The sequence below is a fragment of the Ursus maritimus genome, unplaced genomic scaffold (genome assembly GCF_017311325.1).
Source record: "Ursus maritimus isolate PB19 unplaced genomic scaffold, ASM1731132v1 scaffold_5, whole genome shotgun sequence".
In the NCBI taxonomy this organism is placed as follows: Eukaryota; Metazoa; Chordata; class Mammalia; order Carnivora; family Ursidae; genus Ursus; species Ursus maritimus.
Window position 1 is genome coordinate 40721422 of NW_024426663.1, and position 17633 is coordinate 40739054.

The 17633-nt window shown below is 33.2% G+C and overlaps 1 protein-coding gene across 2 annotated transcripts in view; it reads right to left on the reverse strand.

The window, feature by feature from the left end:
* Positions 1 to 17633, reverse strand: part of KIF2A (kinesin family member 2A) — a 70873-nt gene that overhangs the window by 3314 nt on the left and 49926 nt on the right. For both annotated transcript variants that reach the window (XM_040622237.1, XM_040622236.1), the window contains exons 9-19: positions 17357 to 17519; positions 14966 to 15056; positions 14770 to 14833; positions 13838 to 13929; positions 13348 to 13490; positions 12773 to 12977; positions 11431 to 11541; positions 10327 to 10394; positions 5836 to 5986; positions 3105 to 3206; positions 648 to 783 (exon numbers count right to left, since the gene is read on the reverse strand). In XM_040622237.1, coding sequence (XP_040478171.1) covers positions 648 to 783; positions 3105 to 3206; positions 5836 to 5986; positions 10327 to 10394; positions 11431 to 11541; positions 12773 to 12977; positions 13348 to 13490; positions 13838 to 13929; positions 14770 to 14833; positions 14966 to 15056; positions 17357 to 17519 — 1326 coding nt within the window. The remainder of the gene's footprint in view (positions 1 to 647; positions 784 to 3104; positions 3207 to 5835; positions 5987 to 10326; positions 10395 to 11430; positions 11542 to 12772; positions 12978 to 13347; positions 13491 to 13837; positions 13930 to 14769; positions 14834 to 14965; positions 15057 to 17356; positions 17520 to 17633) is intronic.

The following is a 17633-nucleotide window of genomic DNA, read 5'->3' on the forward strand; positions in this document are numbered from 1 at the left end:
ACAGATGTCCATTCGCATATAAATGGAGACAACTAATTTGCCAATGCCTCAGAAACAAGTACATACAATAAATGTGTATGTGAAGCTACATAGATAAGCTAATTAAAAAGCCAAGACGACATGGCATGTGGGTAAGTCACACACTTCCCTCCATTCGCAAAGTAGGAAGAATAATTGTTGAAAGGTCTTGAGTTGTTCAAGGTCCTGAAGTCTTCTCCTTGATTTTTTAAAACAAGTCTTCAAAGGAAAAACATGACACAGATGCACAGATAGGAAGCTACACAGGGGATGGTCCTGAATAGACCTAATCTAAGCAAAATTATTCTGACAAGCACTGACCTATCAAACTAAAAATCTGAATGAGTGTATAAAACTTACAAATCTGTTAAAATCCATTTTCCCTCTTTAATCATAAGATGCTTTTATCTTTTCCAATGCCTAAAAGAGAAAAGAAAACTAAAGAGCACTTGATACTCCATGTTTCCTTTTTACAAAATACAGAATGACTGGTCTGTCTTTATACCTCTGGAAATGTATTAAATGGTGCCCGTAATTTAGATTTCAGATATCCTCTTGCAATATGAAATCCTGCCACCAATCACATACAAAGATGAAGATTTCAAGCACAAAAATGAAAAAGGAATTACCCCGCAGCTCAGTTAAAATGTCTATTTTTTGCTCAAGAATAGCTTCAAGTTGAGTAGCATATGAATCGACATCATAGTCTACTTCTTCAGTCATCTCCAGGAGAGCCTTTTCATCTTCTAACCATCGAATAGATTCCTAAAAGGACAAAAATTCAACAATCCAATAAGCCTCTTTGTAAGACAGAAACCAAATTTACAAATTTCACATATGTTAAATATCTTCAAGCATACTTAAGATGGTATTCTCTAAAATATTAATAAGTATAAAACATCTTTATTTACAGAGTAAAATTAAGAAATATTTCCTTAAATTGTAACACAAACACAAATATGATAAGCTAAGCAAGGTAACTTCATTTTTCTACTTTTACTTCACTCTAGATAACGGTTTGAGGAAGGGAATCAATCAAACACATATCAATCAGTGAGCACAATAATTCTCAAAACTTTAGTAGCTACCCCTAAAATTGGGGAAGAATGGTATAATAAAGTTACTGAGCAATCTATTGAGGTCTATGGTAGCCTAGCACTTACAAATCACCTAGAATTTACAAATCCATTTGGGGCCTCACAGTGGTTGGGTCAAGAGTTAACCCTAAATTCTAAACACTACGTCTTCAAAATTATTTTAACTGTAAGAGCCCGATGGACAGCCAATTTTAGAAGAGTCAAATCACTAAATAGTAGCTACTTACTATTCATAAATGCATTAAAGGAAACCATTCATTCTTAAGTGATTTTAGATAATGTGGAATTTATAAGTTTCATTTCCTAGCAATGTCATGAATCATATGGATCATGAACGAGTTCAGATCATTCTGAATTAAAGAGGTTTTGGATATAAAAAGGGGCACTTTCTAGCTTTCAATGCAATTTAATAGCTAATTATAACTAGACTATGTAATATCAGGCTGAATTAGCAACTTAGCTATAGATATCTATTAGAAAACCATATGTACATCAAATATGTCAATTATTTGATATTTTTGATATTGATAACATTGATAAAAATCAAATTTGATACATATATATATATATATCAATTAAAACACATATACACACCCCAGTATTTTTTCTATTTTTTTAGCTATCCACTTAATCTTTTAAAACAAAACCCTATTTTGAGAAATGGCAGATCACAGTAAGGAACAATGAATTGAGAATTGTAAAAAGAATACTGGGTTGAAACTGAAAAATAACCAGTTCTGACAAAAAAACAAAGACCTTTTAGATTTCATCATAAAATGGCAGAGTGAGAAATGATGGTTTTTATATGACAAACACCTTGCTCCAAAAGGTCAGAGACAATTTTCTTAAATTACAAGTGTCCTTTCTTGATTTAATCTAAACACCCAGGCCTCTAAATAGATTCTCATAATAAGGGTTTGACTAAAACTGTTAACAGTTTTCCTTTTTCCTTTTTGTTTTTTTTAATATTTATTTATTTATTTGTCAGAGAGAGAGAACACAAGCAGGGAGAGCAGCAGGCAGAGGGAGAAGAAGGGTCCCCGCTGAGTAAGGAGGCTGACTTGATCCCAGAACCCTGAGATCATGACTTGAGCCAAAGGCAGTCACTTACCAACTGAGCAACCCAGGCGCCCCAAAAGTGTAACAGTTTTAATGAGCGTACATCCTATTTTCAACTTACAAAATAAATAGTTTTCTTATATCTCTGAGCCTTTTATCCAGGTGTTTAAAGAGCCTACAGCTGAATCATGTTACTGTTTGTTTACAAATAAATATTTCTCAAACATCAGAGAAGGGACACACGTCAAGAGAAAGACTGAGCTATTGATCACCTTTTTTCAGAACATATTTATAGTCCCCATAATGATGTCTAAATGTTACCTTCACTTCCTCACATAAATATCACTCTCCAGGATATTTTCTTGTTAGAAAAGGTGATTGGTGGGGGAAGAAGCAATCATACAGTAAATCATACAGTGCCTTTAATAGGCTGAATGTACAAAGGGATGAATATGTCAGGAGTTACTGCAACAGGGAGGGATTTAACACCCCTCACTCATCTGCCACTGTGGTAATCTTCCCTCTCCTAAAGCAATCCTCCTCCTCTTCAAAGAAAGATACTTTCTCAACTGTTCTGATAACCCTTAGAAGTTTTTCTTACTGGTGTCAAATAAACTGGCCTAACATAGAAAAAGAGGTGGTGGAGGGCAGAAGTTCAACCCTTCTCTAAAAATGGACAACTAATGAAAGCAAATAAAGCAGGAGAACAGTAGGAAATAAACTAGATCTTTTCACCACAGTGCAAAAGAAACACTGTTTGTAACCATCATTCATTCTGTTCAAAATATCCCATATACATACCCTACCTTACAAATACACGTATACATACACACGAGTAATTTTTTTAGATTAGTATAATATTTAAAGTATTATGAAAGTTCTTAATTTCCCTGCAGAAATATTTTGATGAAAGGTCCTGCCTTACTTTACCTGGAACACTGCCCTGTGATCTTCTACAACTTGTTCTTCCATCTCTACCATTTGTGAGACAGCTTCGTGGAAAGTAAACAATTGGGGAGAAACTTCTTCTTCCTTAAGATGAACATAGTTTAAAAAATTAGGACATAAAGTTTACATTTTAGATGTTACATAAAAGTAGTTTTTCCACATCATTTATAAAAATGTCATTTAGAAAATGAGAAAGTTTGCAAGATAAAGACTACTAAAATATAACATAAAAGGCAAAGCCACAACTTTTTATGGGTCAAAAGTATTTGATGTAACACTGAATAAGACAGCCCAAATTTAAGCGTTCAATAAGGGGTAGTTTTCACTTAGCCCAGGCTTTACTCCAGAATTACCCTAAAAAAGCAATCTCTTTTGGAATAATGCAACTTTTCAAAAATATATTTATTACAAGCTGTAAAGATGCTAAAATATTTCCACAGTATTGTTTAATTTTCACTAACAATCTAAGCCATATGTATGTCTTAAATATCTTTTCACCAGAAAAGAGATTTCAAGACAATGTCTTTTATGACTGTGACTATCAAATTAGTGTTCTGAAGGTCTCAACTCTTACTAAATCTTAATTTCTGAATTACACCATACAATATGTTTGCCAGTTTTTACAGAAATCTTAATTAGCAATCAACAACTTACCTCATCAACAAAAAACCCACAGACATAAATACAACATATTCTTAGTCCTACATCAAATGAAAATTTCTCCAGCCTTGCTTTCTTTTTTGAGCTTCTTTCCCAACCCCAATGTCTAATGATTTATTTACTCAAAATGTGGCTTTAGTGATGAGGTTTACTTAAAATTGTATTATAAAATGTGAGTAGAAAAAGCAATGTTTTCAAAGATACACAATTCTAAATGTATGTACAGATTTTGGTTAAACAGTATAAGTAGACATTTGACTTCAATCAGTATGCTACCATCCCTAAAAGTTTATATATATAATCAAATTAGCCAACGCACTTTTTCTCTTCTCTTTGGGAAACCAGCATCTGTTTTTAGTAAGGCATGCAGGCATACAATATATCATATGATAAACACGCTCGACCAACTTTACTCATTTTATCTGCCCACCTCCCCGTCAAGCCCAGAATGTCCTCTTTCCTTTGCTTTAAGATATTATGCAAGTTCCTATCAATTCCATGCAGGCTACTTAGAATACTTTTTTTGTCTATACAACTACTTCTGGAATGCTAATGCTCTTTATTATCTTCTATGTGTGTACTTGTGTTGGTTTTATCTGTAGGACATGTCTAGGACACTATCCCATTTTAATTTACCTTGTTAAGACTTTACCATAACAGTAAGAAAAGGTACACATGCACCAGTAAACTTAACTAAAAGCTAAGGCTGAACACCTCAAGATAGTTCCTGGGGGTAGAAAAACTCAAGAAAACCCACACACTCTCAAATACAGAGGAGGCTGCAAGAACTCATGATGTTATATTTTAAGCCTCTGGATCAATCCTAGCCAACGTCTCCAAATTAAAGTCCTACAAAGACCCAGGCCAACAGATAGGAAGAATATAACAGAAAAGATCTGCTATAGAGGGGGCTATCTTGTTTTCATTTTCCAGATCCTTAAGAGGCACCATACCTAGGTACACTGCATGGTTTGTTTCAAGAATTCAAAAAGCGACTATACCGCCCTTCAAAACTTCTGGAAATAGGAGATAAACTAAGGCCAGGATCTCATTTTAAGTTTTTTATTTTCCACGGTTCAAAGTTTAGAACTCTTATTTTAAACCAAGAACCCCAAGTTCCCTCACCTTTTAGAAAATAGTTAAAAAGCAGAGATAATTATGGTATCTACCACATAGAGTTGTGAGGATTACATCAGATAATCAGTAAAATGCTTATTAGCTAATACAAGTTACGTAGAAAGCAACTAATAAATGCCACCTTTTATCATGAGAAAATACTACTGTAAGGTTCTTACCAAGAAAAGAATGACATAAAACTATATACATTATATTTTTAAAAAGGAAGTTAAATAATTATATAAACTTTTATATCTCACACACAGAAAGGAATCCCCTCAATACGTTAAAGAAATCATGTGAAAACGTGTATTGTTTGTGCTTTTTTGGTTACTTCTTTATACCTCTTTGTCCTTATACAAGGGTACATTATTTTTTTATTTTTTGAGTAACTGGGAATCAAACTGTTAAATTATGAAATGTCCCTAGCCATTTCAAACATATAGAATGCAACCATATTTAACAAATGTTAGCATTTTACCATCTTTGATTTTTGATACAGTTAATGCACTCTTTTTATATGCATGTGTCCACAGTTAATTATTTTTAACCTATACGTATGATACGTTGTATGCATAATTCTTACTTGTTTTTTCCCTATATTACTTTTAAAATCCCCAAATTTTAATACTGATAGAAAATCTTGGGGGAAAAAAAAAGTTTAGATCAGGGTCAGCAAACTTTTTAAAGGGCCAGACAGTACCTATTTTGGGCTTGTGAGCCATACAGTCTTTGTCATTGCTTTTGTTCAAGAAAGTAGCCAGACAAGTTGTAAATGAATAAGCATGGCCATAATTCAGTAAAACTTCATGTCTAAAAAGAGATGGCTGGCCCATAGGCTGTAGTCGGCTGACTCCTGATGTAGATGGTAGTTTTCAGTCATTAAGTTCTGCTACTGATGAACTAAAATCAGGTCAGTTTAACTACTGTCACTCACGTTTTGTTCACAAAGAAGTTTCAGATCATCTCTCTGAGGGGAACTCCCCACGCCCCACTGTGCCTCTAAGTCATCAATTTGATTTGGTGGGTGGTGCATTATTGGACGGACATCACCAGCAGCAGTTGGATCCACAGTCAATTCTTTCACCCTATAAATACATAAGAGGTACCTAAAATTAACAAAGACACATGCAGAGGAACAAGAAACTACCATCCTATTCAATAAAAAGGCAATTCAATTAACATATTAAGACTGATGATGTCAGCTTTCCAGATCAAGTTTACCTGAGATCTGCATAAAGAACTAAAGGGATCTTCAGCTCTTGAACTTCCAAAATTTACTGAGGTAACTTTACAATTATTTCAAAGATAATTATTGTGCATAAGGACAATTAGCGAAGTATGTAGATTCAGTATGTCAAAGTAAAAACAAAGTTTTTACAATTAAATTATATAAACAGAAAAATGCTAACAGAAGCACTTAGATCAATAAATAGATTATTGCCAAAATCAGAGAACTTAATACACTCTGTAGAGTTTTAGTTGTTATAAATAATGCTCTATTAAAATAGCTACATGTGAAATAATCATATTTCTAATGTATAAAGATTATAAGTTACAAAGTTCTATCATTTAAAAAATGTTTACCTATTATACTCAATTTACACGGTGGAAGGGTACATGTTCTAAATCAAGAGGATCTTTGTTATTTCCTTGCAGACAAGGAAATTTATAAGAATATACATAATGATGGTAAACTTCTCATTTTAAACAAGACAGTTTACCTTTCAACCATAAATATGCAAAGATGACATCATCCTTAAAAATATGGGGGGAAATAGGAAGCCCGAATTCTAAATCAACATTTTAAAGCAAATAATTAATAAAGTACACAAAAATGAAGATCATGCAGTACAACCATCACCTGCCAAATGAAATGAAAATGAAAAATAAAATGACTCAGAACAAAAGTATAAATGAAATAATTACAAAAGTATAAATGAAATAATTATATGTAACACAATTCAAAAGAAACTACGAAAATAAACATCTTATGCATAGAAGGAAGTAGACCTGGTAATCGAAGGAGAAAAGTCGTCATACTCATAAGAAGGAGAGAGATCAGGGCGACTGCCACTACCCTGTGAGAAGGGAATGTCTGATGGACTAATTCCAAACTCCTTTACTCTGCAGCACCAAAACAGCAACAAATTAAGAGAAAATGTTCTTGTAAAGACAGCAATACACATTTCAAGTTTTTATTTTGTACTCAGTTTATTTAAAAAAAAGATATCAACACTGTTGTGACTTACTGTATTTAAAGTACTTTAAAAATAATCAATTTTAAGAAGTTTTCGCATTTTTCTGTCCTATTGATACCTTAGTCCGTAGTCCTTCCTTTCTGGTGTACTTTCCCCTTTTCTCATGATCCTTCCTAGAAGTTTAACCAATCATGACCTAAATTTTAAATGCCCCTTCTCTAACTACAGCACTATTAATCTATTTCCTTGTGCAGTCAATACTGCCAATATTTTATTAGCATCAGTGAGCCCTTAATACTCATGCAGTCCCTTAAAACAGAACGCAAGAGTATTAAGTCATTATGGCATCCCCTGTTTGTAATGAATTAATTTCTTTCCTATGCGTCTAGAATGGTTCCATCCTTGGTACAAAATGAGAAAGCAGTTCCTCAAATAGTTTTCTGTGTTTGGTTCAGGTGAAGAACCCTGGTTAAGAAAAGCCTCTCTAGCAATGGAATTTAAATTGCTTTTGGTAATATCTCTGACATTTATATTTAACCAAATTATGGCTTTTCTGACACCATCTTTGTGATTCCCTATGTTCCTTTTGGGGCCATCCTATTTCATAACAGTAAGCAGTATTTATTATGTACTTCCTACATGTTCAGTATTATGATTGTAAATTTTAGGCATTATATTATATAAACCTTACAACAATCTTGTGATACTATCTTTGCCATTTTACAGATGAGAAATTGCTACAGAGCAATAAAATATCTTACCCAAGTCATTCAATGAGAATGTGGTATAAGTGAGGTTCAAACTAGCTTTGAGTACAAACATTATATTACTTAAACATCCAATATACTGACCATGTTTTTCTCATTACTTCTTTTAGATTTGATCTAAACAAAATTACTATGTTGTTGGGTCATAGTCGTACAGATCAAACTAGTAATTTCATGTAGATCAAACTAATTTATTTCTTCTACTTACAGTCTTTCTTTAACCTATTGGTAATGTCTGCTGTCACAGGTTCAATACTGGATTCAGCTTCCCTTCATCCTTTGTAGTCACTTTGGAAAGCTTATTACCATAGAGACTGACAAAATCTAAATTTCTTTTTTTTTTTTTTTAAGATTTTATTTATTTATGTGACAGAGAGACAGCCAGCGAGAGAGGGAACACAAGCAGGGGGAGTGGGAGAGGAAGAAGCAGGCTCCCAGCAGAGGAGCCCGATGTGGGACTCGATCCCAGTACGCCGGGATCACGCCCTGAGCCGAAGGCAGACGCCTTAACGACTGCGCTACCCAGGCACCCCAAAATCTAAATTTCTAACACTGACATGATTCTTTTTACTCCCAACTCCACTTAAGCTTCTATTAGAATCTCCTAATTTAGATACCTAACCACCCCTAATAGGCTAATATTTCCCTTTATTCCAAGGGCTTTTGTCCAATTCAAACAGTAAATACTATATGCAGGAATTATATTCCTCAAATGGGCTATCAAGGGAGGTTGAAAATCTTTACTCCTAGAGATTTGGAAAGAAAAGACAATTATTTGTCCCAGATGGTTAGTCATGTTGCAGATGAATTACATTACATGGTAATAAATTAAAACATTTACTTGGACCTAAATGAACTAGAGGAATGGCCAGATAAAGCATTTTCACATTAGGGGGATTCCTTTGCAGTTAGAAGTCTGAAGACATGGAGGGGTTTTGTTTTAATTCTGTAACACGGCAATATTCTGCTATACTACGCTGTTGCCCATCTCTCCCAGGAACAATTTGAAGAAGCACTTCAATGATAAGAACCCCACACACCAAAAATGTTCATTTTAAAAATAAATTAAAAGTACCATAAATCTTTGCAGCTCAGAGCCCATAATTCAAAGTTTAAAAAGGATTAAATTTAGAAATAAAGTATTATATTTTTAAAGAAGTTATTTTAGTATCTTTTTGCAAAATGTCAATAGGCTTATACTTTCCAACAGTTTTTACTATCATTTTAAAAAATCTCTTCAGCTGAAACAAAAGCAAATCACAAGAGAAAAAAAGAGCATGACCCCATTTATGTAAAGTTAAAATACAGCTACCTATGTTGTTCAGGGATACATTCATAGGTAGTAAAACTATTTTTAAAAAGAGAGAAAGAGAAAAACCAAGAAAATTGTGCCACAGAAGTCAAGGCATGTCTACCTTGGGGCAGAGATGAATGGATTTGGACATGTTATTCGGGGTTTGTAATCAGGAGGGGACACATGGGGAGCTTTCTAGAGAGGTAGAAATGTTCTATTTCCCAACCTGATGATAGAAATTTACACTAGGTAAGTATTTATTAGATTATTCACTTATGTTTTCAGTATTTATCTGTATATATACATATTCTGTTTTAAAAACAAGATTAAAAATAAAATTTCCATAGCAATTAAAATAAATAGGACAAATACTTGTATTCAGCAAAACTAAGGGAATGTCCACAGTCGAAATGGAATGCGAAGAGGAATCTGATCTCTAACAATTAAAATCACAAATGTAGTACGTGATTTTTAAAAGAAATTTAAAACTACAAAGTCATTTTTTCAAAACAAGAGCAACAGGAACAATTTATGGAACAAATATAAATCTGTCTATCACAATCCAAAGTTCCAAGGGCATTTCATGACTATAAGGAATAAATTATTTTAAGTCTATAATGCTTTTTGTCCTTTCATTTGTAATAACATCATAGTCCATTAAATTTTGCAACATTAGTGACAATAAATAATTAAATGTAACTCATATACGACACAAAAAAAAAGCGCTATCATTACTTATTTAAACCCTAGATTTCCCACATACGGCACTTAGTATTGTCAGAAATAATTTTTAGCATATAGATAAAACAATTTGAGAAATAAAGACTGGTCCCCTTACACTCAGACTCTTGATAGGAAAAACTTACATGACCTAAATGTAGTAAAAAATATGAAATATAACTTGGAGAAACAGAAAAATGTAATCATGTTCTAGAATAGAAAGACTAATTCTACTGAAGATCTACATCTCCTTCCAAATTACGCAATACATTTCCATTTACTTTCAGAACTTGACCAAATGACTCTACGTATGATCTTAATGAATAACATGCAAAAAAATTTTTTAAATTGAAAACAATTATAAAAGTTATCCTATCAGATATTAAGTCAAAGTAAATACTGCTCTACGCCCCTCAAATTTCAAACCCAATAATTACTTCGCATACCTATTTGCATATCTTAATGTATTAAGAGTATTTTCACAGGATGCCATTCCTGGAGAGATTGTGGCAATCTAAAGGAGAAAAATGCAAAGGTAAAGAAAATGTTATAAATGATGAAAACAGTCTTATCAACATATTGCTCATTAAGATCTAATCTTAAAATGATTATTTAAAATAAACATTTATTTGTGATATCTGAACTCCAAGATAATTTGCTATATCACACCCACAATCAAATAATTATAAGTCACATAAAATATAAACAACTCTCTGAAAGCACCAGAAAATGATTAAATCAGACAGAAAACAGAAGTCAACACCTAGGAAGGAAAAGCACTGAGTGTTCCCACTACCCCCTCCCCACCCCACATAATTTTTTTGCTTAAAGGCAAGTCCCACTGCTGTCACACAGGGTAACTAGAACTTCATTAGAAAACTGGAATTTCACTGGCTAAACTAAAGGACAGAATTCGAAGGTAGAAATTAAAGCAGCTAGAAAGTGAGGTTTGTCCCAGAAGAGAGAGAATCATGAAGGGAGGTAATCCTGGCAACCAAAAATTGTACATATAAACTGCCCAAATCTCTGGCTGACTCCTGAACCAGGCATATATAAGGCTTACTCCAAGTAACAGAGCTAAGTCTAGAAGAACAGAGTTTTCAATTTCAGCTGCTGCCCAAAGCAGGGAGACAAGAGTTTGAAATAAGTTCAGTTAAGTTCACTTCTTGCTAAAACAACAACAAAAAATCAGTAATCTTTAGAACATAAGAGAATCCAGAGTGTCTATATATTTATTCATAATAAAAATTATATAAACCAATTTTACTAGACATACTAAGAAAAAGAAAAGTGTGAACCATACTCAGGGAAAATAAAAATCAATGAAGACCAACCTCAAGAAGACTTAGATGCTGGAATGAGTAGACTGCATTATACCTGCAACATAATCCTCTCTATCAGACTGGCAGGGACCACATCTTAAGTATCACTGTATCTCCCACAATAGAAGGATTTAAATGATTTGTTATTAATGTGCATTGTAATCTTTCCATAGATATTGTGAGTTATTCATTACTCAGGGTTAAAACAAAACAAATAAACAAACTTACCATGCAGGTACGAGAATTTTCACCTATGAATGAATCTCTTAACACCTGAGTGAGCTTACTTGCTCTGAAAGGAGTATGAGGTTTATTTCTACCTAAGGCTCTGATGCACTCCTGAAAATTAAGAAAGCAAGTTTCACAGATTAGGCTCCTTATAAAGAGTAATCTTCATTAATATATTTAAAAGACCTTTTATTATAACCCTAACATTTAAGATCTGATCAGCTCTGGAAATCGTACTAGCAGGTTTAGAGCATAGTAAATAAAGATGGTCTCATAAAGGCTAATTCAAGAAAATGAAATTAAAAACAGTAACAACTGGGGCGCCTGGGTGGCACAGCGGTTAAGCGTCTGCCTTCGGCTCAGGGCGTGATCCCGGCGTTGTGGGATCGAGCCCCACATCAGGCTTCTCCGCTATGAGCCTGCTTCTTCCTCTCCCACTCCCCCTGCTTGTGTTCCCTCCTTCACTGGCTGTCTCTCTCTCTGTCAAATAAATAAATAAAATCTTTAAAAAAAATAAAAAAATAAATAAAAAAATAAAAATAGTAACAACAACAACAACAAAGTACTTATTAAAACAGTAACAACAACAAAGTACTTATTATTCCAAAAGATTCTTCTGGAGACTGACTAGTATTTAGAAGTAACAGATCAAAGGATAAAAAGCTCAACTTTGAAAGTGGCATGACAAAAGAAAAAACACAGAATGTTTTCTTATAGTCTTACCAATCCTTCCTTTCCTTTCCTTTTTTTTTTTTTAACATTTTATTTACTTATTTGAGAGAGGGAGAGAGAGAGGGAGAGAGCACGAGCAAGCACAAGCAAAGTGGGAGGGGAGGAGCAGAGGGAGAGGGAAAAGCAGACTCCCTGCGAGCAGGGACTCCCCCCCACCCCCGCCCCATGTGGACTCAATCCCAGGACCCCCAACATCATGACCTGAGCCGAAGACAGACGCTTAACTGACTGAGCCACCCAGGTGCCCCCAATCCTTCCTTTTCTACTCAAGGAAGGGACAGAATATTGCCCTATCTTTCTGAAAGCCATCCACATTTTTCTGACACAGTATTTCTTAGCTGAGTTTTGTGGTTTCTGGCCATCCTCTAAGATAATATTACTAATTAAAGCCCTGTGGAATCTTAGATCCTTTATTCACTCTAAAAAAATGAGTATGTGTAAAGAAAATTCCTGGGTATAATATAAATCAATAACTGTAAACATAAACAAATAAATTTTGATAACCTCTCTTCCTTAGTAAATGTTACATGTACTATGATTTTGTAGCTACTCTAAACAAAATCAAAGTCAAATGCAAAAGATTTTTCACAATTAAATATATGTTATTTACCTTGAGTGCTAAAAGGCTTTTATTAATTTCAGCACCTTCAAGCCTGGTTTGCCTGTCTGCACTGGAAGTATCAGCTCCTCGTTCATTTCCAGCCAAATCAATGAGAGAAAATTTGCCATGTAGTTTTCCTTTTCTTCTAAGAATAATCTGAAACACTGCATGGCTCCGAGATGAATGTGCATTTGCAGATGTTTGACCGGATGTTCTACAATGTGATTAAGGATATTTTAGGTACCAAAAAAACTTAAGTTTTTATGTTGTAAACCACAGTATTTCATCAAAGAACACGCAAAAAACTCTCCAGTTTTCATCATTTAAATACAAAAAGGACAATCTGACATAAAACACTTCGACATAGCCAGATTCATACACTTTAATCTGGCACACTTCTAGTATATTTGTAGTATGATTATCAACATAGTAGACATCACTCAAAGTTACACGTAACAGTAAGTTTTTATGAACAAATTTTTACTACCAAGATGCGTTAACACCTTTGTTTTGTTTAGATACCCAAATTATCTAAAACTGAATAAGAAATTAAGTTTCTCTTTCTTCATTAAAATGAAATTTACCTGCAACTGTTGCCTATGTCAATGAGTTTCAGTACATCTTCAACACATTTGACCTCCCGTTCCTGTAACCCCACCACTTGAACCTGCTGTTTTCCATCTTCTAGCACTCTCAATTTTGTTTTCCTGTTTAGCAAGTCAAACACCTATTAAAAAAAAATTAGAAAACTAGCTTTAAAAAGAAAAAGACTCAGTTCTATAAAAATGAATCAGTCTAAAAATTATTTCAGAAAATTAGATTAATTAGAATAACAATGCTCAATACTGAAGTTGAGACTTTCAAAGGGAATTTTAAAAATCGCAACAAAATGCTAACATAATATTCTAACACATATAAAAATATGTGGTGGCAATAGTTGCACAACATGGTTAATGTCAGTGAACTTACACACAAAAAAATGGGTAAAGTGTTAAATTTTATGTTATACATATATTAAACCACAATTTAACACCCTCCCTAAAAAATCAGGGTTTTTTTAAAGTTTCCACTTACCTTTCCACTATAAATTTCAAAAAAGGTTGCATATACTTGAAGTTCTAACTTCTTATAGTTTGGCTTCTTTAACATTAAAAAGACATCTCGAGCTGTCAAGAATTTCATATGGAGAAAATGTGTTTAGATGTTACAAATACTATCTTTTTTTTTTAAGATTTTATTTATTTATTTGAGAGAGAGAGAGGGAGAGAGAAAGTGAGAGAGAGACAGCATGAACAGGGAGGGAAGACGGGCGGGAGAGAGAGAAGCAGACTCCCTGCTGAGCTGGGAGCCTGACCCAGGGCTTGATCCCAGCACCCTGGGATCATGACCTGAGGAGATGCTTAACTGACTGAGCCACCCAGGCACCCTACAAATACTATCCTTAAATATCAACTCAAATTTTTTCTATTTAGAGGAATCAGTTAATCTTTACTTAGAATGACAATACCAATTAAAAAAACATGAAAACTAAAGTGAACATTAATTTTACAAAAAATAGTAATAGTTTTTTTACACATAAGTATAGATGCCACTCTTTCACATTCAATAAAAGAACGTTACTAATTATTACTATAAATAACATAAAATTATAGGTGGTCATAGGAAGGTTATTCCCATAACCATACCAAACAAGCTTTTCATGTATCAGCTATTCAACAGATACTAATAAGCTTTAACAATGAATACTAATAAGCTTCAACAACAAATACAAAGCTCCAATAATATGCCAGATTAAAATGACACAAATATAATCAAGACTCCTTTCCCAAAAGCTTAACCTCACAATTCTTTTCGAGCAGTCTAACAACCTAAAATTGACATAATATACAGCAAGTTTAACTTTATGGTTATCCTGAAAGTCCTGAACAATATTTCCAAGTTTTATTTCAAAGCCACCTGAGTAATAGTCAAGAATATTACAAATGATATGCAGAAAAGATGGTTACCTGCTAATGCATAAATTCCTTTAGAACAATCTTGGTTCTTTCCTGAAAAGTCACCTCCCATAGTCTACATGTTAAAAAAGAGATAATAATAGACATTATTCAGGAATAAATCTTACGAATTTAGGTCTTAGAATTAAGACATAAGGAAAATAAACAAGCTGCATAGGAGGATGTATGTAACTAATCAATTACTCACATGAGTTTTTCCACTTCCAGTCTGTCCATATGCAAAGCATGTAGCCATTCCTCTTTCAAATATAGTTTCCACTAGTGGTCTAGCTGTAAACCTTAAAAATAAAATGCACTAGTCAGAATGTGACATCAGTATTTAAATTAAGTAAATAAAATACCAAGTCTTACAAATAAATAAAACTCCTACCAATAGTTTTAACAAATCAATGGGCTCAACTGTCAGACTACAATTGAGCTCAGTGATCTGTTCAAATTTTTAAATAATCTTATCCTAAAATTGCTTAAAGCTCTTTAAAGCATAATTTCAAGTAATTCCATAATAAATGATGGTCACAATGGACCAAAAAAAAAAAAAAAAGAAAAGAGAAACACAGTAACTGAACTAAGACGTGTATATAGAAGACAATATGTAAGTTTTAAAAAATAACAATAAAAAATCATATTAGGCAAGACAAGTAAGGCTTATACAATGAAAAGCAACAAAACCAACCAACCAACCAAAAAACCCACACTACCTGGATTATAAATTTTAACAGAAATCAAAAAAGAGTGATAATCTCAACGGAGGAAAAAAAACTATAAAAATATTATGTTAAGGCCATCTACCCAAGTAGAAAAGTGACAGGATCTCCTTGAATGTAGCTAAGTAAATATAAATTATACTTATAAGACACTGAGTTTGGAGTTGATAGTCTTAGTTCAGGAGAAGGATGCAAAAATATTATGGTTTAAATTATTTTTCAAATCTATCATTGTAATCACTGCTAGAGTTAAAATTAAAAGGAGGGGCAAGAAATACTTCATTGACCAGAACTCTAAAGAGTGCAATGGGAAACAAACCTTTTTTTTATATATGCTTCAAAATAATGTATGTGGAACACTTTATACAGTTCTGAATTTTTTTTAAGGAACAACTGAAAAAGGTACAGAACAAAAGAAGCAGGAAAAAGTGGTCACACGGAAGTAGAAAATGAGTCTGCAGAGTGATTAGACCAAAAAAGGCCTAACTTGCATTCCCTCAAAGCCAGATAAAGGGGATAGCATCAATATTGGTAAAGTTAAGAAACATATATATAGGGGCGCCTGGGTGGCACAGCGGTTAAGCGTCTGCCTTCGGCTCAGGGCGTGATCCCGGCGTTATGGGATCGAACCCCACATCAGGCTCCTCCGCTGTGAGCCTGCTTCTTCCTCTCCCACTCCCCCTGCTTGTGTTCCCTCTCTCGCTGACTGTCTCTATCTCTGTTGAATAAATAAATAAAATCTTGAAAAAAAAAAAAAGAATCATATATATAAGAATGTTTACTAAACAGAATGCTTACTAAATCTAGCATTTTCAGAGAAACATACTTTATAAAGTCAAACAGACACATATTATGAAGCAGGAGTGGAAGTAGAGAAGGGAGTAGGGGTGAGAAAAGGGTTCTACTCTCAGGTAAAAAAAAAAAACACACAATTTATATTAATAGTTCCCTTTTAAAACAAATTCTTCATAATACCATTTAGCATTCACACGTTCTTTAATTTTCTCCTCTTTCTTTACAACTGAACTCCCAATTTACTGGCTTAAGCCCAATGGAGCTGATCTCAATAATATTTCATTAATAAGTCTTCAATTCTTAGAACTCTTATTAACTCTTTAATTTTCTGTTTTCCAGCTATATTTATAAAATGAAAAGGCAATGAAAAAGCATTCAAGTAATTGTCAAGACAGTCCTATACAGATTGAAATAGGATTGCTGTTAAAACTGACCTGTTACAATTAGAAGACAATGTTTACAAACTATGTATGAAAATCTAAAATTAGCATACAACTTTGGGATATCAATGTGTAATACTTTAAAGTTTTAGTTGTTTATAAGTTGAATATGTGATCATATAGAATTTCATGTATTACAACTATTTTCAATGCTTAAAGATGATAAAAATTAGGCAAATGCAAGTAGGTTTACAGAAATATTTTTTGTCTTAAATGGTGGTAACATGTGAAATAAAGATTTAGAAAATTTAAGGACTGATACCGAATTTCTTTACTAAGAGAGACTGAAGAGCACATCACATTCCTGGAACTACAGAAATGCCTACATTTTCCAGAAATTTCACATTATATATATATATCTATATATATATCTATCTACATATAGATAGATAGATATAGATATAAAATGTAATCTTAGACATGTATATATTAATAATAAAAACTATGACTTTGGGGGAGCATTAAAGGGAACAAGTAATAATACTCATTATTGTGTTTATGACATAACCTTTGTTTAAACTCAGAATAAAAAAGCATATTGCACTTTTGGTGAGGTATGCCAAGATCAATGCAAGGTTCAGGGTGTTGATAAATAAACAGTATGAGAACAAAATTATTATTTAAAACCAAAATACCTACCTGTAAACCATTTCATTAGGAGCTGAGTCATCAAAGGCATAATCAAAACGAAACGTTTGGTTTTCTAGGTACCTTGTTAAATCTACTTTTTGTTTTGGTTCATGTACCATCACAACATCTTTACTAGGGATTGTGATTACATCAAGATCTTTCATTTGAGTTTCTAAAAGAACAAATGAAAATTAATGCCCAGTAATTTTCACAGCATTTGAACGTAATAAGTAATTTTTAAAAAAGTAATAAGCATTTTAATAGAAGTATTAAATTCCACAAATAT